Raw genomic sequence first — 23,390 nt, 5'->3', positions numbered from 1 at the left:
ACTGAGCCACAGGAGGCCAAGTCATTTACTCAAAATCACAACTAGTAAGAGGTAGTAGCAGGATTGAATCCAAGCCTTCTGACTTTTCATAAACACATGCCAGGCATGTCATGCATGTTGGTGTGAATGCATCTGTGTAGATGTGTGTGTCTAAGGAGAGAAGGGTGAATTTGCTTTTCCCTCTGATCTTTCAACACAGATCTTATAGTTGCAAACTCTGTGTGACACTGCAATTTAATAAGAAACACATACTTTTTCTTTGATTTTATTTCTGGCACAGAGTTCCTAAAATCCTTATAATTTCTGGGCAACAGGGGTGCTAGAAGAATCTTTTGTTCTAATATTTGGTCTTTGACCCTGGTTCCTGATGCAGAACTCTCAATCTCTTGTAATTTCCTGTGTGATAGGAGTGTCTTTTGTTCTAGTGAGATGACTCTTGGTGGGCTCCTAGATGGGGGCTGGTCACCAGAAAAATTAAGCCATGATTAGAGCTCAAAACATTCAGCCCCCTTCTTCCCTATCCTCTAGGAAGGAGAGAAGGGCTGAAATTTGGGTAGATCACCAATGGTCAAAATGTAATCAACTATGCCTACACAATGAAGACTCTATAAAACCGCCAAAGGACAGGATTTGGAGGAGCTTCTGGAACCCACAAGGGGAAACACCTGAAGGTGGTGCACCTGGAGAAAGCACAGACGGTCCTCTCCTTCCCACAGGGCCTGCCAAATGTATTTCTTCATCTTAACTGTTCACTGGTATCCTTTGTAATAAACCAGTGAACCTAAAAAAGTGTTTCCCTGGGTTCTGTGAGCTATCCTAGCAAATTAATTGAATTCAAGGAAGGAGTCATGGGAACCCCACAACCTATTATTGGCTGTTGGCATCTAAAGTGGTAGTCTATGATTGCCTATCAGATTCGCCTATGGAATCTGATTCTAACTATAGGTACATTATGTCACAGTAAGTTAGCCTGTAGGACACCCAGCTGGTGTCCACTGAATTGCTTGCTGGGAGAAAGTCCCACATATTTGGTGTGAGAAGTAAAGTATAGAGAGCAGTAGAGCGTGAGAAGAGAAGGAAAAAAATGAAATGTTTTTTTCATCAAACCCTGTAAGACACACTACAGCCAAAGGATCAGAGGCATCCTGTTTGATGGTCAGATCTTAAACCTTGGCCATCTCTGCTCAGGGTTGAGGCAACCAGGCAGGGATTCCTTCAGTAATTACATAGATGAATAGAGACAGCCATGTGGCCTGAGATGGCCACAGGGGTCTACCCTCCTATCTCCTGTTTCCTAACTGATGCTTACAGTCAGCTTCATCCAGCAGAGCCTGTAGCTTCCTCAGCCTGACAACAGAGGTCTCCTGTCCCACACACTTGTGTCTTTTGGTCCAGGGCCATCAAGAAGGAGGCACCTGGGACACTCACTATCCCAAGTACTAGGGTAATAATTAAGACTTTAGAGCCTCTGGTTAAATTTCCTGGGGCTGACAAGAAATCTTATTTTGGATAATACCATTTAAGTCACACTAGGAACGCCTTTGGCAAATGGCTCTGAGATCTCCATCTGAACTTCCTGGCATTTGTTGAAAAGAAGCAGAATGTGACCAGAGAACTGCTAGGGGAAATTCTATTTTGAAATGGACCCTACTAGATTCTATAAAGTGAGTACCTGAGTAGGTGTCAGTCATTGGTTTAGATACATCATCTCTTTTAAGTTTTAAAAAAGTCTCTATGTTATTAGTCCCATTTCCAGATAAGAAAATGAAGCTCAGATGGGGACACTTCTGATTCCAGGAAGGTGTGTATACCCCCACTCTGCCCTGCAGCCATGATGCCAGTAAGCAAGGCAAGCACGGGTGAGGCAGATCTCTGCTTTCCTCAGATTCTCCCAGTAGGCAGCCCCAGCTCAGGAAGAGCCCAAACCCTTAAATCAGAAGAGAAACCACCATAATTTACAAAGATAGGGTCATTTATTCACGTTATATTATTGGATTTCAAAGGTAAAAATACAGTTGTTTGTTCTGAACACCAAAATCAGATACAGTCTCTCCCGATGGTAAATAGAAGCATTTGCATACATGGAAAATCAAAATACAAAGCACAAGTCTTTAGAATATGAAAGCTGTCATCCTGGCTGTGTGGGACAGCCCACACCCAGCCCCAGTGGTCAACCCTGCCCAGGCTAAAGGCCAGCACAGCATTTACTTTACCTTCCAGTGCCACTTCTGCCCTCTGATCCTTACTAAAGGCCACTTGACAAAGGGTCACTAGCCATAGGATTTACAGACTTAGAGAAAGGCACAGCATGACAACTCAGTAATGATAACTCCCAGGTGAAGGGAATTCTTCTTGAACCCTCAACCCTGGAGTCCCCAGGGAGGACAAAGGACCCCACACCAGGCAGACATCTAGGCTTAACTGTGCCGTGGGTATGCCTTCGACCTGGGGGAGGGGAAAGAGGCCTGAGAGTACTGGAAGGTCAGCAAGTTGCAGGGCAGGGCAAGAGAAGTAAATTTTCCATTGTTTCTGAGAATGAAACACATACTTGATATGTATGAATATATAATAGGAAGAAAAGAAAGCAGGGCAGGGGGGAGGAGGTGGAATTTTGTTTAAGAGTAAAGGAAGTAACAAAGAAGTAGTCACTCAGAGCATTTGTTTCCTTTCTTTTAAGGCACTTTGGAAGAGTCAGGATCTGGAAACAGAAAGACCTCTCTGCATTTCCCAAAAAACTCTCAGTGCAGTCAGTCTCAATTTTAATAATCTCCTTATTAAGGCATGGGGAACTGATAAGGAATACTTTTTGCATAGCCCAGGTGCTTCTGCAGAGGAAGGTCAGTTCTAACCAATACAAAGGTGTCTGGAAAAAGAACCAAGTTAGCATCTAAGATGCTAAAAGCTATAAAGGCACAGGTAGGACAGGGCCAAGCACAACTCAGCCTCCAAATTCAGGGCAGGTATCCTGGAGGGCAGTGCTTGAGGTCCTGGCTGCCACCAGCAAAGGGCTCAACCCTGGAATTAAGCAACTAAACCTTAGGACCTCAGCCCAAGCTGGACCTGGAAAAGGTCTTTGTGGGGAAGTGCCTCTTGCCATCTTACCCAGGTGACTACACATGGCCCAGCAGAGGCCTGCATTCCTGAAAGACTCCCCTGTGGATTAACAGGGGGTGGGAGCACCTGCTAAAACCCTGAGAGGGGATAGGAGGTTTTAGGCACCAGAGTTCTCAGGAGGAGATGGGTGTGGGTTCAGCTGAACTTTATAAATTTCTAATGAAAAGGCACAGTCATTCTGGAGAATGAATAGTCTGTTTGACCCTGAGTGCCGCAGGCAAGTTTTAGGGAGTAGGGAAGAGGCAAGGAATGAAAAGGGTAAGGAAGGAAAGAAGGAGAAGGGCAGGGTAAGAGAGGAAGGGGAAGAAGGAGGAGAACCGGTAATGCAGAGTGGGCCAGGGAGTGTGGTGGCAGAGGCTCTGGGAAGGCCGGTCCTGCCAGAACAAAGGTTCCCTCCAGCTGGGGTGGAGCTAAGGGGTGGTAAACAACCTGACTGCTGTTTTTTACAGCCCCACAGCCTAGGGCCCTGAGGGGTCAGTCGGAGGAGGCTGAGGTCCCTCCACCCAGCCCACCTGGGGAGGGTGGGGGAGTGGGGAGTTCTTTTAGGTAGGCAGAGGCTGTCTCCCAGGTCTTTGCCCTAGAGGTCTGGCAGGATAATGCTGACCAGGAGGCCGAGCCCTCATCAACAGACTGAAGGTGATTTTGCTCTTCATAAAACCTGGCCTGCCAGCTAAATCAGAGGCCCATTTGTGGCCAATACAGCATACATAACCCCCCCACCCCAAACCCCGCCCCCAAAATGCTTGATTCCCTCCCTACATTTAAAACACCACAATAAAAATACATAGGAAATTCAAGTTTACATAGCATGCCCAGAAAAATAAATTGTCATGACTTAACACTAAACAGCTATGCAAATTTGGATCAACACAAAATCAAGCTAGATCATAATTAGAACTTGATTTTTTTTCGTTCTTTAAAATACTACAAGCTGCTTAAAAAAAATCTTTACATTCAGAAACCAGACAATCTGGAGATAGGCCACTGTAAGTGAGAACCCCCAAGGTTTCGCTCTGATGGCTTAAAGTTGCCTTGGAATTCACACATTAGCAGGACAAAAGGTTCAAGGCTCAAGTTTTAAAATTCTTTTGCTAAGACACACACACACACACACACACACACACACACACACACACACACAGAGTGATAGTTGCACACCACTGAAAAGAAGTGGGGGGGGGCGCATAACATGAAACTGGTTGAAATTTTGTTTTTCTATTAAAACACTGTCAAATAATATCATATCAATCCAATTTCAGCAGCAGTTTCTAATTTTTCATGAAGTAATTCATGAAATTCACCACAATTTAAAGCAAAATTCTTACCCATTTCATAATTTAGTCATTTTATCAGTGGGAACAAGCTGCAAACAGTTCTGACTCTTTGGGGTGACATTGTGAAAGTGTCAAGAAGCACCCAAAGGCTGACAGTTTCTACACTGACAAACACCTTGTACAGCTAAGAAGTCACATGCCGAGCCAAGTTGGGGGCAAAATATTCCACTTGTCCTGGTCATCTGGAAAGGCATCTGAATGATGAGTGAGGGGACCTATCACTCAGATTGTACAAATGAGAGGGACCAGCCCAGTAGACTGGCCAAGACACAGCAGTGGTCCCTGGCCATTTTCAGGTCTCTTATTTGCACCAAGATGCTAGCTTGGTGTACCAATGTCCACTGTGATTTTGGTATACAATGGGTATCTCTGTACGTCCAACACCTGGTAGGTGAGTGAGTTCAAACCATCAAAGCGCATTGTATCCCTTGTGTGTGCAATTCGGTCAAACCTATGAGGAAAAAAAGGGTAAGGGGAAGAGACCATTAAACATCTGTTTTTCTCCCCCAAACACTCCCACTTGACCCCTGCCCAAACCGAATGCCTCCATTTCCCTGTAGGCACAGAGCCCTCTCCAGAACACATGTCCTGCAGCCTGTCCCATTCTAAAGTGGGGAAAAGATGGAATACAAATGAATACAGAACGCACCTCTGAGGATTAGGTTCATTTTTCTTGTCTCTCATGTGTCGGATCATGCGACACCTCCCGATCACAGCATTTGGGCGAGATATAGACATTCCTCTAAAAACTAATCTGCAAAGAGCAAAGGGACAGGTTATTAACACAGAGGTGCGCCATTAGGCTTGGGTCTGATAGTCCCAGCTGCAAGACTGTTGCCCCAACTATCAGCCCTGCTTGCTGGTCTCAAACCACAGGATCACAATAAGACCCAGCCCAGCAGGACACTGGTTTAAACTCAAGTCCTACTCCATGTTCTTTCATGACTGGTTCTACAGTTTGCGGGGCTACCTAGCATGTGCCAGACATTGAGGGTGTCTGCCCTCACAGAACCTCAGTGTGGATACTCAGAACATGGGCCTTTGGTGACAGGCTGGAAGTGAGAGGGGAAAGGTGGGGTCAAGGGGCACAGAAGAAGAAATAACTAAGTCCGCCTCAGTGAGGCAGCAGAACGAAGTCATGAGGATGAAGAGCAGTTTGGGCAGCCAGGACAGCACTGGCAAGACACAGAGGTAAGAGCAAGTACAGACCTCAGGGGTGCCCTCAGGGAACAAGAGAAGTTTCCAGAGACTGCCGGAAAGGGTTAGGGCTAGGAAGTGACAAGTGGTGAGACTGAAAAGAAGGGCAAAGCCTAAATCATGGAGGCCTCAGAGCATACCAAGGAATAGTGCCAGGGCGTGAGGGTTACAATGTGCAGCATTTTCCAAATGGTTTTGACCATGGCGAAGTCTCTCTGGTGCATAGTTTAAGAATGGGAGAGCAGAGAACAAGACTAGAGGTAACCAGAACAGAGTGGAGGAATCTTGAGTTGGTCCAGGGAAAAGAATGAGGGCCAAAATCAAAGCCTTGACAGTAGAGTACCAAAGTCAGAGGCAGGACTGACTGATCCTGGATGACCCACAGCTTTCTAGCCCTGCCCTCCTCTGAGTGCAGATCCTAGGGCCAGGTATATAGTAAGAAGGTGTGAAACTTTATAAGAAAGCTGCTTTACACATCACCATTTTTCTAGTTCCACCAGCTTAGAGTAGCAGTATTTGATGTTCTCTCTGCCCCCAACCATCCTGATCTTTCAACTCTGTGGTGTCCTATCAGCCCAGTATACTACCACAGCAGTTAGAATGACTGCCCAGGTGTGGCTCTGTGGAAGCAGGTTTGTTTCTGTCTGGACCCTGTGTGCAGGTCTTCAGTGTCTGTTTTCCTAGGCCTGTCTGGCACAAGGCTTGCTCTGTATGTAGTAGATGCTTAACATATGCATGCTTAGTAGCCAGTCTGCATATCCTAAAACTGGAGTTCTCTACAAGGCCTGTATTAAAGACCTGGGTCTACGTCAAGTTTTCACACAATGGTAACCTTTAATGATTTGGGTGTTGCTTTGACAGACACCATCTGTTAAATCAAATAATGTGTTCCAATTTAGGAAGGCTGCACCTGGGTATATTCTAATATGAATCTCAGTGACAAGTTCAGACTGGCTCCCAGAGGCAGGACTGAAGGCTCCATTATCAGGGAGGACTAAGCAGAGTATAGTTTTAAATACCTCTGATAGATGGTTTTTTACTACCTGCAGTGACAACCACAGGATAAAGATCTATCAGCATAGAAGAGCCCTGGGATATAGATGGCGCAGGACTGGCCATGGCATGACAGTTACGGAACAGGTGGGTCCACAAAAGTTCATTGGATTACTTTTATCTTCTTTATGGTAATAATGTTCCAAATAAAGATATAGCAGCAAAGATTCTGTGAGGAAAGTCATGATTCTTCCCAAGGAAAATTGTTTGCCACTGAAAGAAGGCCACAATGACATGTTATTTCTCATTTTATATTTTCCAAGGCTAATCCGAAAATCTTAGCTCATTTTTTCCTAAAGATTCTGATCAGTATCTATAGGAACATAAATCTAAGCATCTAGGCTGAGTGGGGACTTCAGCTCTCCTGAGGATCAATCCTTGCAGAATGAATAAGCACTGGAAGCACTGGAAGCACTGGAAGTGAAGGTTCATAGGGGAGAAAGAGATCTAAGTTGTGACTATTACCTGTTAAAGATGTCATCATCTTCTCCTCCCCAGCCCCAATAATTATTAGGAAATCCATTGATGGTCAGAAACTGTTGTTTACTTAGAGCAGAGACACCTCCAAAATACTGAACATAAGGTAGGCTGGGGAAAAAAAACAGAGAACCCATGGTTAGTAAACCTTGACATTACTGAAAGAAAGCTTGCTGAATTAACACTTTTAAATGTTTTGTTTTGTTTTGTTTTTTCTTTTTGATGGGAGATTTATGATGATCTTTCTTTCTTTCTTTCCTCTTCTTCTATTTTTTGCAATACTGGGGACTGAACCCAGAATCACACATATGCCAGGCAAGTGCTGTACCACTGAGCTATATTCCCTGTCCTGTTTTGCTTTTATGTTAGGGCTTAGGTTATTTTAGAGAAGACAGGTATCAAAACACAAAATCTTCCTTTTTCTAATAATAGTGCTATTTCTTTTTTTTTTTTTCCCCTTGTAATTTCTTTCTTTCTTTCTTTCTTTCTTTTTTTTTTTTTTTTTAATAATACTGCTATTTCAGTGACAAGAGTGGGCATAGGCCTAATTCTTCCAGTGTGGCTCAGGAATCTGCTTTCTATGTGTCCTGTTCTTGCAAGAAGTCCTTATCCAGAATGTCCTGAATCTGAGATTGTTTTGAAGTCTCCCCATGCCCACTCTATCACATCCCCCTTCCCACTCCATCCTACCTACCAATTAGTGTTCATTCTTCCAAAGGTTTACTATCTTAAACACTAACCCTAACAGCTGAGGTGCCTTTGCTGGAAATTTGCTCAAATAAAAATTTCTTTGAAATTTCTACTTTATCCTGACTTAGCAAAATGCATAGCAACAAATCTACTTTTACATTTCCAAGTAGTAGGGTACCTGGGCTCTCATCATTCCTTACCTTTTTGTATTTTAATATTTAAATGGCTATGAATAGTAGACTCCTAAAGGACACAGAATAAGCACTGATGAGAAATATCAAGAATCAGGACATGCCTCAAAGGTCATACAAAGGCCTTCCTGTGGGTCTACCAAGTGCTTCAGTCTGCTCCAAACCATCAGACTCAGGCTCTTACTAGACTCCAAAGAGTCTAGTAAGAAAAAAATCTATCCCATAAACTAAGGAAAACGCCAGCTCAGACTTTGAAGGGAAGTCACTCAAAACATATAGAACAGTGGAAATTTAAGATATAACTATTATTTTCAAATACATTCAGGAATTCTGACCATAAGTATCCATAAGCAAAGATTCTCGGGGGCCTGCCTTAATAAGTTGAAAGTAATCTATTTGTAATTAGGTGTCATCACTCAGGGGTCAAGTCATCCATCTACCTTTTGGTATACCTTAAACTACTGTCTAGCAACAGAGGAACAGAGGTGGCCAGACCAATAATGTATTTTGATAATCACTGTTTTTACAAAAATGGATTCTTAGCTACTTCAGTGGAAGTATATACTGAGTGAATAAGTTTTGGTTTTGCTGCCTCTGCTGATTTCTCTTATCTACCTGCTCCATCCCCTAAACCTGACTGGTTCTCTGTAAACCAACATGGTACTATGGAGAAGAACTGGGTGATCATTTGAGCCCCATCCTGGTCCACCATTATACTTTAAGGGAAGAATAAGAGGGGTCAGGGGATGAACCTGTGTATTTCAAAGAGAGGAAGATTCACAGAAAAGGAGGGATAGAGGGTCCAGAGTGATTGTTGAAGAGTCTAAAAATAATATTACATTCATTTTCCTTCAAGACAGCAGATTTAGCACCTGAATAGCTTTGATCTGGGGGAAGACCTATTATTCCCCCAGTCATCATGGCCCCAAGCCAGGGTGGATAGGAAAAAAGGATGAGAACGAAATCAATCTGACAGAAAGTAGTTGTATCTACACAAAGGAACTACTGCCCGCATAGGCCAATTTTGTTGGTTATTTGGCCTAAAACAGGGATACCGAACAGACAGAGTATCCTGCAGCATAACTTCCTGGAGCATCAAGTCTACTTAAAGCAAAGAAGGGAAGGATTATATTAGTCAGTTTATGGGTGATTTAAAACAATTTGATGTTAATGCAAATATGAATAAATTGTTGATAAAACGCACATTTATTTACTTTTAAGATAGAACAATGGACAATAAGGTCACAGTCCACATGTCAATATGTTTTGGATTAAACTCTTGGCCCTGGGGACAGGTATCACTGGCCTCCTCAGTAGGGGCATTTTGGTGGAAAAAGTTTGGGCTCCATGCTTAAACAGAAGCATGTACTCTGTTGGGAAACAGAATCATGTTCCTTCTTAAAGTGCCAAGAAATATCTGTTGAGGCATCCAAACTTAAGAATTCAGTGGTGGTGATGAGGGAATTATTTCAATTTGCTTTCCAAACTATGTGGGAGCAGGGAAGAGTAGAAATCAAGGAAATCTAGTAACAGTTTGGAGCCTAAAGGTAAAAATGATCCCAAACATTAAAAATTGATCTCATCTACATGCATAGAGATTATAGGCATTTCTGGATTGCTCTTTCCTTCTCAAATGAAAACTGATTCTAGGCTTAAAAAGCTGCTATTTCTCAGAGAGAGCATTCTCCTGAAGAGTCTAGAAGAACTGCATTTCTTAGTCAATATGTAAGTCTACTGCACACTCTGGCTGCACATCTCTTACCTAAATCCAAACTTGTCCATTGCAACTGAAATGTGCCGCGGCTGTGAGAAACACCTGTAGGCATTGTGGTCATCCATTGGAATGAGGTCTACATCACTAAACACAAAGCAGTTGTAGTCATAGTCCTTCAGGGCTTCTAGAAAACCAATATTGAGGAGCTTCGCACGATTGAACATGGTGTCTCCAGCCTGGTACAGAAGCAAAAAAAAAAACTGATATCAGAGGCCATAAGACAGGTGAGCAGAATATTCACAGGAACCAGTGACTTGTCTGCTACATGTGGTCATTAGTCAACTCTTGGGCCTCATTTTTTCTGCCTTTACTTCATAAATCAATCCTGAGTGCCAACCTTCTCAGTCAGCAATCCCACCTGTAGAGTTTGCCATGCAGAAAGACTTGCATGTATGCAAATAGCTGAAAAATGCTGTTCACTCCAGAGTGTGCATCACAGTGAAGACTGCAAACAAGGACATAAGCATCCCTAGGGAACTGGTTAAATAAGTCATGGTGCAAGCATATAATGGAATAGAGCTGTTAAAAAAAAATAAGGATACTCTAAAAGAAAAGGTAAATAAAAAGGCATTTAAACAAATGTATCATTACATATGTTTTTGCATACATACATACATATATATCACAAATAGGTTAACTCCAAGAAAGATAAACATGAAATTGGTGACAGTTGGGATTTTTCATTTCTACCCTCTTATATGAGGTTGATTATGGTTTGGTTACCAATTGTGCGCCTTCCAGGCACTAAACTAGACAACTGAGAAACACGGTGAACCTAACTCAACCTCTGCCCCCATGGTGCTCATAGCATAGGGTAGGAAGCAGTTTGATACACACCATGACAGAACAAGAAGGTAGGAGAGAGAAGGAATTGGGGTCCAAAGCACCAAGTGGTATAAAGGTAATTCATATTTTATTGGCTTACTTTATTTATTTTCAGTGTCCCCCACTAGAATGTAAGTTCAATGAAGGGTAGGATCTTATGTTCTTTATTCACATAGTGTCCCACTGTCATATAATAAGCGTTCAATCAATAGTTGTTGGCTGGCTAGATGAATGAATGAATGATGGATGGATGAATGAATGGATTTCAACATACAATGGCAGATGGCAACCCTTTCAGGGAAGCTCCAACTAAAGGAAAGGGATTCTGTTCATATATTCCTACGGTCTTAGATTAGTAAGGACGGTCCCAACGCTGCAACCATCACCCCTCATACTTAGCAGTTCACAAAGTTCTTCAATACATGTTTCTCATCCTGACTTCATAATAACACCATGAGGAAACAAAGGTCCAACACTTTGGAATCCTCAATACTTTTCCCCACAACTCTTCAGATCAACAAATAAAGGTCCTCTCCTTTGAAAAGAAAATGTTCCATAAGGGCTTGCAATCATTACATAATCTCAAAAGTGTGAAATGTAAGTTCTCTCCATGCCCCTGAAAGAGTACTTGGAAACTGGTACTCCGCAATGCTGCCTGTGTGTGTACAGAGTGCACTCATGCCTCACTGCTGCAGAGCACCAGGCAGGTAATTCAGAAACAAACTACTTAGAGAAAGACAGATACCAGGAAGTCAGAAAAAGCAGCCAAGAGAATAGTCAATGAACTAAGGAAACATGGTACACTTAAGAATGCCTTTCTTCAGCTTCTGACAAACCTTTCCAACCATGCATGGTGAAAGGAGAAGCCTACGCCCAAAGGCACACTGCCCCATCAGGTATGAGTCAATTTGGAATTCAGGGCTCAGCTGATTCCATGTTGGTCATGGGGCAAAAAGAAGTTCACACTTTAGAAATTACATATGAAAACTATGTAGTTATTAAAATTACTGTTTTTATAAAACATAATGCCAATATTCATTAGAATATCATGTATCATTATAAGATAAGTGTTCCTATATGCATGGCCTATCTATTATCTTGACAATTCTATAAACACCCTCACCTCTCCTCTCAACCCAGGCTTACTTTTTTGAACATGAAGCCCCCCTGACCATTTTTCTAACAAGTGAACAGGAGGTGTTCCCACAAAGTATTTTACACCTGTGTAGAAGACTCCAAGGCTGGCTGCCCAGCTCATGCCATGCCTGTTCTCTTGGTACACTCCCCAAAAACTGGTGCAAGGGGGTCTTGATGGCCATCTCTGTACCACAGGACCTGCTGGCCAAGACTGCTTTTTCTATCAGATGCCTAAAGAGATTGAACTAAGCAAACTTCACTTCCTGGGAACTAGAAATTTGGTACCATGAAAGAGCACCCTGGGGCCAAGTTCCATGAACAATGACAACCTGGAGGAGAAGCCCAAACAGATCTGCTTCTGTCCCCTTCCTCATGGATGGCCTAACAGTTCCTTCAGACTCAGAAAGGCAACCCAGTGTCTAGCCCACACTTAGAACTGGTCAGGCAATTTTCCAAAATAACCGGAGTTACACATCACTTCTCCTATCCTCTCAGCATGGCCTCATTTGTATGATCCAGGAAGAAAAGAAGTGCAGGGTGCATTAGTCGGTGCTATTATCTACCTGGGCCCCTAGGAACACCAGACCAATAGAAGGGTAGATGAGGAAAGTGTGGCTTCTTCTTCCTTGGGATTTCAGAAAAAGGAAGCACTGAGTACTTACTGTTCATGACAAGGAAGACAAGTCTGGCACCTCACCTTCCACTGACAGGAGCTGCTCATCTTCCACAGGGGTGGGAAGATCCCCAGCTTCATTCCCTCCTATCCTCACCAGGCACATTCACTGCCTGCATCTGCTACTTCATTCACTCAAGTACACATATATCAAGCACTTACTATTAGGCCACGTCAAATATTAAAGTGTGACAGACACACACATTTTTATCCCAGGAACGCCAGCTTATTATTAGCTAAGTAACTTTGGGCAAATTACACCTCTAAGACTTAGTTTCCTATTTTGTGTCATAGGATGATACCAGGGGGGGTTGTATTAAATGAGACAACGCATGAAAAGACTTTGGCACACTGCTTGGTGACAAGTTAGCTACTATCACAATGACAGGAACAGGTTTTCCCATCCACCTTGAACCATCAATCCTTTCAAAATGCCTCTCAAGGATCCAATGTGGAGACTCCACCTTCTCTAGTGGTTGCTTGTGTCCTTCCTAAACAGCTTCAAGATTCCTCCCCCAAATCCTGTTGTTCTGATGGAGGGAGAGTTTTGGAAAAGGCTTAAGGCTTAAGTTAATAAGCCTATGGCTCACATGATTAGTCTTCAACAGCAGGAGAAAGTCAGGGACCTTTAGAGATCTGTGAAATGCATGGGAAGTCACACTTGGTGAAGAGAAACCAGCACTGGAAGCAGGTGTCATTTTAAAGCCCCATATTTTGGGGGGGCGTTGGATGGGGGTACCAGGGATTGAATCCAGGGGTACTTAACCACTGAGCAACATCCCCAGCCCTTTTTAAATTTTATTTTTAGATAGGGTCTTGCTAAGTTGCTGGGTCTGGCTTTGAACTCACAATCCTCCTGCCTTCTGCTTTCTGAGCTGCTGGGATTACAAGCATGCACCACTGCCCCCAGCAAACCCCAGATTTTAAAGGTGGGCTTTCACCTTACGTTGGTAGATAAGAGTTATAGTTATCCTTTCCTTCCAGGCTAACTGCTGCTCTTAGAGGGAGAATATGGGAAGAAAAAAAGAGGGGGGGGGGCACATACCTAAAATCCCCAAATAACTGAGCAAAGGCCATTGCAGAATGAGACCAGACTCAGGGGGAGGGGATGGGAGGGAGAAGACAGTTCTAGGAGTAGAGAAAGCCATTGCATGGTGAGAGCATTTGTAAAGGTTCTGAAGAAAAGGGAGCATTCAAGGAACTACAAGAAATTTAGAACAGGTGAAGTCAGAACAAGACCTGAAGGTCGGGAGGGAGGGAGGCAGGTTAGACACTTGCTAAGGTACTTAGACTTTATCTTTATTCAGGTCAGAGAAAGCCTTAAAGTATGACTGCATGTCAAGGAGGGATTTATGCTTCAATCCAAATAAAGGTAGGGAGACCAGTTAGGAAGCTGTTGTATGATTCATGTGAGAGACATGGAGCACAGGCAAAAATAGTGGGTAGATGAAAATGCCTCCCCAGGGGCTCCATGCAGAGGCTCATCAGGGGATGTGTACTGCACCTGCAAGCAGCCTTTGGGGCAGAAAGATGCTGGGCACATTTCAGGACAGGTACCAGAGTCTGGTCTAATCCCTAGGAAAATCTTGGCTATGGGTAAGATAACCCTGATTGCAACAGGGACAGATGAACAACTACAGAAAGCCATGTCCCCACACCAAGTCCAAGTCCTAACAGTCTCTGAAAGATCTTTTCTGTCCAACCACCCTGCCTTCCCTGGATGACAGACCCATGTGTGTGTCCAGCAGGCATATCCCTAGACCATGATGGCTTGGGGACAGACCTGGTCTCTCCTCCATCAAATGACAGAACAGCAATGAGGTTGCTGCCAAGATTCTCAGTGAATCAGAAATTCCATGGGAAAAGAGAGATGCGGTTGCTCCCATACACATGTATGAGGGATGGCCCAATAAAGCCACCTCCACCTGGTGCCCATAGTTACCCCAGGCTCTGAACACCACAGATCTAGAGGCAGGTCCATAGGCAGTGACATATCTGAGTGCCTTTTTGTGCCTGCCAAGATGCAGAGAGAAAGGAACTTGGCTGAGTGGGTTGTAAGAAGGTGGTAGTAGATCAGGGTTGAGGGAGCTCTGGCTGGGCATTTCTATAGGCCCACATGAGGATCTTGGGAGAGTAGACCAGCAGGGAGGTGATGCCCAGAAAATGACTGGGAAGAACCAGGGATTATACAAATGCTGAATTTGTGGAGGGCTAATATCCACTCATTCATGAGTTCATAGCTGTTGGGTTCTGGTTTTCAACCATAATAATATGGTAGCCCTGGACTTAGACACAAACTTCAACAGAACTTGGATCTGAGATATAAGCTCTTCATTCAGTGAGTGAAAGAACTGGGCTCTTGAGGATCAGGAACCAGGCTGAGGAAACAGCTCTCTGTCAGTCAAAGTAATCACTCACAAGAGTAGAGTGAACACCACATCCTTGACTCCTGCTGCACAGGACACAGGCCAAAGGGACAGAGCTCACAGAGCCAACAACTCAGCAGGAATTCCAGGGGAGGTACACACCGAGGAAAGTTTTGACCCAGCTCCACTGAAGTCAGAGTGGGATGCCTTCCTCTTCCCAAAGAGGTACTGAGACCTTTCTTCCTTTCTGCAGAAGGTACAAGAGGGAGGCATTAAGTACTTCCAGAATGTTTAAGATACAACTTGGAGAAAAATACTTTTCAGATAGAGCTTTTCTTTCAGAAATTAATTGACCATCTGTATTAAGAACTACTAAAACATATAAACTATTTCTGAATCCATACTCCTATATCTGAAAATCTAGCCTGGGGAGATGACACTAATCGTGGAAGAAGCTAACACAGAGTAAACGTCAGACTTAAAGATGTTCAATATGGTATTACTTACAGTCTTCTCATAGAGGAAAGGCTAAGTTCATTCTAAGAACTCTATGATCAGCTACTATGAAGGCATGGAACATAATGAATATGAATACTATGAAACAACATGAGAAGATGCTGATGATATGGAATTTAAGAAAAAAGCAAGACATAAATATTTATACATATGGTATGAGCTCAACTCTGGTTTAATTAAAAGAAGGCAAAGTCTCTCAGACCTCTACACAATGAGCAGACTTCCAGCAATCTCAGTGTTTCCAAGCGAGCCCACAGAAGACCCGCCCTTGCCTGGGACACCACAGGGTGGGAGGACAGCACACTCACAGGATTGTTCACATAGCTTCCTTCTGACCAGCAGGCCTTGGTGCTGGGATTTGAGGACATTACCAGGGTGGTGGCAGCAGCGGTGGCAGCAGCGATGGCAGCAGTAGTTAGGGTGGCAGCGGTAGTTAAGTCGGCCTTCCTCTCTCTTTCTTTATGGAAGACGGAGAGTACAGAAGAGAAGGTAGGTGGAGATTAAGAAGCGGACCACAGAGAGGAACTCCTCCTTCAGCTTGCTTTGCTATAAGCAGGATTAACAAGTAAAGGCAAAAGGCCCCTGCTAGAAGGGAAAAAAAGAGAGAAGGATGGATGCAAGGGAGAGAGGTAAAAGGGAGAGAAAGGCATGTGTCAAGGTTATAAAGGAAAAGGGGCCCATTATGACCACCCCTTGTTCCAGGGAAAAGGCAGCATCCTAGTTGTTTCCTTGTCACAGAGTCAAGGGTGAGTAGAGAAAATGGCATTTCCTAGAACAATCTCCAGGGAGGCAACTCACCAGAAATATGAATACCGATAAGTATTTCAACACATTTCCCAGGAGAACGGAGAGACATGGCCATCAAGGGAAGAACAGAGCAAAGGGACAGCACTCAAACAGTGGAGGCACAGACACTGCCAGCTCTCCCATGCCACTTCCACCTCTGCAGCCTCTGAGAGGTCCAAGGAATTGGAGGCTGCAGGACAGAGCTCCATCCCACATATATCCACCTGGACATAGGCAGCTCAGGGAAGAAATGGAAGGCAGGGGTGAGGGGTGGAGACAGAGACAAATGATCAAGGCAGAAACCAAGTCAGTTGGGGCCACAGCTCAGGCAGCAGTCCTCACTAATGGGGTGGACCCAGGGGTCTGCTTCAACCCTACTTGATCTTGACCATGTGTAGGAATAGCTGTCTGGACAGAAACCCTCGTGCACTAAGGATACGAAGGATTTCTATAAATCCATTCACAGCCTTGTGATAGTTCCTATCACCCTAAAAGAGAGCACAGATGAAAAGGAGAGTGAAGAAATTTCAAAGCCAAAGATTCCTCAGGACAGTAAGCTGGGTACTCCCTCTACTTTCCCTGTAGACCAGGGTCTACCTGGCAGTATAATCAGCAGGTAAGGCTCCCAGGGGCTTTGTGTTTGTTACTCACTCCACCCCACTCTTGTGACCTAAGGAAATAGTGTTGGCGAGTATATGTGGGATGTTCTGGTAGTAAATAGGTAAGGTGGGGCATTCCTTAGGCCTCAGGTAATCTTTGTTCAAATTCCAGCTCCGCACTCACCTTTGCAGTCTTCCCTGAGCAGGAACAATAAGACCCATTTGGCTTACTGGAGGGGTATGGTGGTCAAAATTTAAAGGGCCATAAATGAGTTTATGACCATGAATAAGCACAGGTCTAAAACAGGCTGTCCATAATTTTCCTGAAAAGGCTGGTCACCCTGAGGACTATGTCATAGGCAGCCTGTACCCTGGTCAACACTGAGCAGGAAACTTGAGGGAGAGGCCCCAGGGAAGGGCTGTGCATGTTCCCCAGGGTCACTATCTGGTCAGGCCAGGAGAGGAGGCCTCATCTCTAAAAGACACAGACCCAGCCAGAGGACCCACATCAAGGGGTCCTGAGAGTGGGTGGAAATAAATGGGCAGGAGTCACAGAGAGACGCTCCATGTTCCAAGCTCTGGATCAAGTCTACAGTGGACTCTATAAGAGCTGCAGGGTCAGGGAGGTGGGAAGGAGTCAGGCCTAGGGGACTGGGAGAGCAGGGACTGGCATGAGGTATAAACATAGATAATCATTCCTTTCTAGAAACTGCCAAGTGGCCTGGGAACAATAGGGAGGGAGAAGACAGTTCTAGTTTACAGAGCTAATGAGGTCAGGGTTGTGGGGGGTGGGGCGGTGCTTAAAAAGATGTTTAGAAAGACAGCTGCTGGGGGAGGAAAGCAGGCAGAGGGGCCAACATAAGCAAGGACACAAACAGGGGAGACCAGAAGTCAGGATGAGGACGCAGAATCCAGTGTGGCTATGGCACACAGTGTGTGAAGGGGAATGAGGAGGAAGAGGCTGGAGGTAGGTCAGCACCATAGAGCAGATGGTCTCAGATGCTAGGCTCAGGGCTTTAGACCCTTGCCTGTGGTCAGTAAGGACATACGGAAGGTTGTAAGAGAGGGAGTAACATGGTTAGAACTAGAAATAACTTGGGCAGCTGAGTGAGGAGACTAGAGGCACCAGAAGATATTTAATGGAACCAGAGATCCCACTCCTGATTAGTGGTGCTGGGGCAAAGGGCTGTCACAGTTATGACGCACCTACTTGGCTAGCTGTGCCTGCATTCCTCACCCATTTTGTAATTTTTATGAGAGGTAATCCCACAAGCATCCTGCATTTTATCTTTCAGGACTAGTACTGACAGGTGGCAACCTGCCTTCCCTTCACCTTGGGTGGTTTTATAGCTTCCTTTCCTGACTCAAGTATGAGGAAGTACAATGTGCATGCCAGTTCATACCTTGACATCCATCTCTACATCAAGGCCCTGGTGCTAGACTTAAGGTAGGAGTTCATGTCTCAGAGCAGCACCCTTAGCTTCAAGAGAGGGATGTTCTGGGACCCTGTGTTAGTCAGGTTTTTGTCACTGGGACAAAATACCTGAGAAAAACAACTTAATAGGAGGATTTATTTTGGCTCAGTTTTAGAGGTTTCAGTCCATGGTTGGCTGGCTCCATTGCTTTTGGGTCTGAAGTGAGGCAGAACATCATGGCCAAAGGGCACTGTGGAAGGAAGTTTCTCAGCTCATGGCAGCCAAGAAGCAGAGAGAAGGAGGGACTGGGGACAAGATATATCTTTCTAAGACATGCCCTCAGTGACCCACTTCCTCTGACTAGGCTCCACTTCCTACAGTTTTCACCATCTCCCAATAACACCATCAAATTATTAATCCATCAGTACATTAATCCATTGATGAGGTTAGAGCCCTCATGATCCAAATCACTTCCCCAAAGCCTTTAACACATAAGTCTCTGGGGGATATTCCAGATCCAAACTATAACAGACCCTAATGGGACTGTCACATACTGGTGGTTAAGGCAGGAGGAGTGAAGACCCTGAGGACAAAGAACCACACTTGCTCCTCTCCATCTCTACTGCAAATCCCTCAAATGCCATAATTTTGAGATACAAGTTGTTATGATGGTTAGAGGGGCCAATAGCAAATAGGAGTGGTTAATAGCTTCCTATGGACAGGAGTACAAGTCCTAAAACTTGTGAAAGTTCACCCTGTCTGTGATCTTGAGATATAATCCCCCTCTGAAGGAGCATATAGGCACAAGTTGGTCCTCTGACACCCGACCCACACCATTATCTGTTACCTACTACCCTCTGATCCCAAGGAACCCACAAAAAAAATGGAAGGGAGGTCCTGATGCTGGTACTGTCAGGTGAAGCAGGAAATAGGGAGAGCAGTAAAGAATTTATCACCATTGGAGCTGGGGTTGTGGCTCAGTGGTAGAGTGCTTGCCTAGCATGTGTGAGGCACAGGGTTCGATTCTCAGCACCACATAAAAATAAATTTTTAAAAAGAATTTATCACCATAGTACTGGGTAGCAACAAGAGGAAGGAAGAATGGAGGGTGGAGAGGAAAGACGCAAATCATAGCAGTAAGACGCAAATCATAGTAGTAACAGCTAATATTTACTAAGGGTTTATCATGTGCCAGATGCTTCACAGTTCTGTGAGGTAGATACTAATCCCTTTTCCTCCTACCAAGGAGGAAACTCAGGTCTGAAGAGCTTCCGTAGCTACCTACCTAACATTGACTGAGAAGTGGCAGAGCCAGAGCTGAACCGTGGTGGTCAGAACATGACCCTCACTCCCAGGCCTGAACACCAGGCTTTGAGAAACACCCAGAGGGAGAGGCTAAATGGCCACAAGGAGAGTTATTGTGATACAGTGAGAGGACACTCAACTTGGAATCAGGGGTTGGGGTTTGAGCCATGCAGTCCTACTGTAATTTATGTAACTCTCTACTAGTTACTTTATCTGAGTCCTAGTTTCCTCACCTATGACACAGAGAAGAAATTTTCACTGTCAGGCCTCTGGAGTCTGGGCAAGTCCTAGCAAACATTGAAGGAGAAAACTAAAGGGGTACAGATGAAGCGTGACTCCCACTTTAAGTAGAATAGCACCATTGTGACCTGCTGTAAATGGGGGATTGTGTACCATTTCAATGGGTCAGAAAAAAGTTCTGTACTGAAAAAACCTGTTTGGGAACCCCTGGACTAGATATCTCAGAGGCCACTTCCATTTTAAGTGATTTTTTCCTAATTTCAAGTGAGGGGTGGACAATGAAGAGTCAAAATGACACCAGATGTCTGGAACGGGAAGAAGTAAAAGGCTCTAATGAAGCCAAAGAGCCCATATGGTTTATTTGCTCAGCAAATAATCGGCAAGAGTCAAAGCCTGGCACTACGAAATCTCTTTTATCCTCTTCTAGAATATGAAAATAAAGCAGAGAACATAGGAAGTTTCTAATTTGTACACAAGGTGTACTCTAAATGGGGCACCTCTTTCTTTTCAAGGTTCAGATTTCTGTTATCGCTTTATTATGTATTAGATAATATTCCTTCCTGGAAAGGAGGGCAGACTTCAGGCTGCTTCTTGGCTTAGTTATATGGACTCTGACCACATTTTCCCAAAAGGATAATCAGGGTGGAGTTGAAATGGAAGATATAAGATCAGCTGCAGGAGAGGGAAAAGAGGGCAGGGTTCTCCTAAGGTGGAAAGAGAAGGAAAAGATGAAAAAGTGAAAAAACATGTGAGGGTTGGAAGGGGGAGTTGATACTAATAAGACCAGAAAAAAAGGATGAATATATTTGAAAGACTAAATAGGGTGGGGCAGTGCTGCGGATCAAACCTAGGGACTGTGCATGCTAGGCAAGTGCTCTAGCACTGAGCTACATCCCCAGCTCCAAAAAATAAAATATTTTTTATGTTAAGTTGTAAGTGGGAAGAAGGAATGGGGAGCTCTTAGTATCCAAGGAAAGTGAAGAGGTGTTAATTTAGGCCTGCTATGCCCCAAGTGTGATTCACAAAGCACTCGTCACTTGAGATGATTCTTGGAAAACAGTTCTCTGGTTAGACAAGCTCAGGAAATACTTCTGGAGATAAAAGTGTGCCAGTGCACACTGAAGGATCTGCAAGAATGAGCTCTGCGTTCCTCAGATATATACAGGAACCCTGGACTGGGTATCTCAGAGGCTACTTTTATTTTAAGTATTCTTTCTCTCTAATCTTAAATGGGGGTTGGGGGAGGCCATCTTAAGCAGTGCCCAGTATTAGCCAACACAGTGGTTCTGCTGGTCTAAACTAGGTTGTTTAGTTCTGCCAGCTTGGATTGGGATAGACAGTAGCATGTAGCTAGTGTAAAACATTCAGAAATCTGTTATTTCAAGCCTGTGGTATATCTATATAAATTGTGTTACAGTTACTTAAGCTGACGGCTAAATTTTACTGACCCAATATTTGTTTTGACTTCATAGTTAAACAGGGAAGGCTCATATTTACCTAAAATTCAACATAGCTATATATGAGCGTTTTCCCTTCTACTCTTCCTTTACCATGGCCAACTGAATTGAAAAATTCAGCATCATCATTAGTTCACTTTTACCCTCTTTAGCAAGTATATGTTTTAATCTAACTCTGTACTATCCAGAGTAAGGTTGTCTATCTTCTGCTCAAAGTAGATGTGTGGGAGGCCATCAGATGCCTTGCTGAATAAGATCTGACCAAACTGTGTCTACAGTGTATCACTCAGCTACTAGTAAAACAGCTATCAGAGATTTAAAAAAAAAAAAAAAATGCAGTTGGCATACTCTTAGTAGTCCTTACTGGTACCTGGTAAGGGTGACTTCTTCTAGATGCTCACTACCACTGCTTTAATAATGAACAGGATCCTGAATCTTGCTATGATCAACATACGTTAAATGGCATTAGACAAGTGCATCTTTCGTTAGTTTAATATTGTATTTAATATTTAATATTAACGGGAGAATAATTAATTTTATTTGTTCTTTTTAGTATACGTGACAGTAGAATTCATTTTGACATATTTATACAAACATGGAGTGTGTCTTATTGGGATCCCAGTCTTGTGGATATATGGGGGTAGCTGGGGGAGAGAAGTTCAGTGGATTAGACAAAAGGGAATAAACGGAAGGGAAGCGGGATAGGAAAGACAATGGAATGAATCTTACATGACTTTCCTTTGTGCATATATGAATACACCACAGTGAGTCTCCACATCATATACATCCACCAGACAAGTGCTTCTTGACAGGTTTTCTGAAACAAACACTTTTTGGATTGAAGTGACCTGCATTTTGCAGGATGCTTATCTGTTTTCTCTTACTTTTTCTAGTATTTTTCCAAGATGAATCACAACTTCGTGGCTGTCTTGCTTACAGGTATTCATAGAACCCTGATCTATACTTCACTTGGCCAGCAGCCTTGAGAGCTTTGCCACCCCTGCTCTTCTATCTGAGCTCAGTTTCCTCATAAGAGGGCTTGTTCTGCCCTTCTCTGGATGACAGGCTCAGCTAAAACATCTGGCCCCAGAGACTCTGGCGATTTCCTACTCCACTGATTATTTCCATCTCCAGGATTGTGAAGGCTTCTTTCTTTCTTGAGGTCCCAGTTGAAATGCCCATTTCTCCCCCAGCCTTTAGAACCTAGTTTACATCCTGGTTTTTCCAGGTCACTGCTCGCTTTCCTTCCTGAGTTTTAAAGCATTTGGCAGCTACCACCCAATCACATGCTATTTGGGATTGATAACACATTATAGCCTGCAAAGGTCCCACTTGCCAAAACTGGGTTGGAAACTTCAGGACAGGTAAGACCAAGAGCTTATACTTCTTTAGACTCTCTCTGCAATAACTGATCCAACTCCATGCCACAGCAATCCTCAGAACTGCTGGATGGATAGACTGTTGTTTCAAGCATCTCTTATGGTCCAAGGGAAGGCACACAAAGTTCCTCATTTTAATGGAAGCAGTAAACTGCCAACATTCTTACTACTTCAAGATGACTCAGAGTGCATCTTGAAATGAAATGGACATGGACATTGTAGAAATGAGTATACTCTTTCTCTTCAAATGAATTTAAGTGAAATTCAGTAAGTCAGATATGTCATTGCACCTAAAAGATTATAGCCTAAAGACATGAATTTAAATATTTGGGATAAACTTGAAATACCAAAGTTATACTCTTGGAAATATAATAATAATAGAATAAACCAAGTTATTTCAATAAAAATGCCTCTTAGATCAATCTGATTCTCCAGGTTGTGGTGATGGGGTCTGATGTGCCATCAGCATCAGTTTCCTAAGCAGGACTAAAGGCCAACTCACACAGATCAGATATACACTAAGAACTCTTTTTCAGACTTAGCTCAGTCCACAAGCCTCTCAGATGGCCCTGAGTCAGACTTTCCCAGAAATTTCACCAGGGGTTGGCATGTGGCCTCAACTCAGCTCACTGTCTCCTGTGGGTGCCTCAGAAGACACTGTCTGGATAAATTCTGAAGTTGCCTACAAGTCTGATATCTAAATGGGTAGTTTTGTTTTCTAAAAGTAATAGGGAAGTACACAGTTACTCAAAGACAGGAAATAATCAGTGCTTTAACTTTGGGATAATTAGGGTTTGCCTTTTTGTCTCTCAATTTTGCTGGAGGGCTATTTTCAAAAAACAAAACCAAACGAATATGCAAA

General features: G+C 43.7%; 1 protein-coding gene across 1 annotated transcript in view; it reads right to left on the bottom strand.

Annotated features, from left to right (window-relative positions):
* Nucleotides 1-3,855: 3,855 nt before the first annotated feature.
* B4galt1 (beta-1,4-galactosyltransferase 1) overlaps nucleotides 3,856-23,390 on the bottom strand; it is a 48,886-nt gene continuing 29,351 nt past the window's right edge. The window contains exons 3-6 of the mRNA XM_047524134.1: nucleotides 9,819-10,006; nucleotides 7,164-7,286; nucleotides 5,098-5,202; nucleotides 3,856-4,899 (exon numbers count right to left, since the gene is read on the bottom strand). Coding sequence (XP_047380090.1) covers nucleotides 4,767-4,899; nucleotides 5,098-5,202; nucleotides 7,164-7,286; nucleotides 9,819-10,006 — 549 coding nt within the window. The 3' untranslated portion in view covers nucleotides 3,856-4,766. The remainder of the gene's footprint in view (nucleotides 4,900-5,097; nucleotides 5,203-7,163; nucleotides 7,287-9,818; nucleotides 10,007-23,390) is intronic.

This window comes from Sciurus carolinensis, chromosome 14, assembly GCF_902686445.1.
Source record: "Sciurus carolinensis chromosome 14, mSciCar1.2, whole genome shotgun sequence".
In the NCBI taxonomy this organism is placed as follows: Eukaryota; Metazoa; Chordata; class Mammalia; order Rodentia; family Sciuridae; genus Sciurus; species Sciurus carolinensis.
This window is presented reverse-complemented; position numbering and strand designations above follow the sequence as displayed.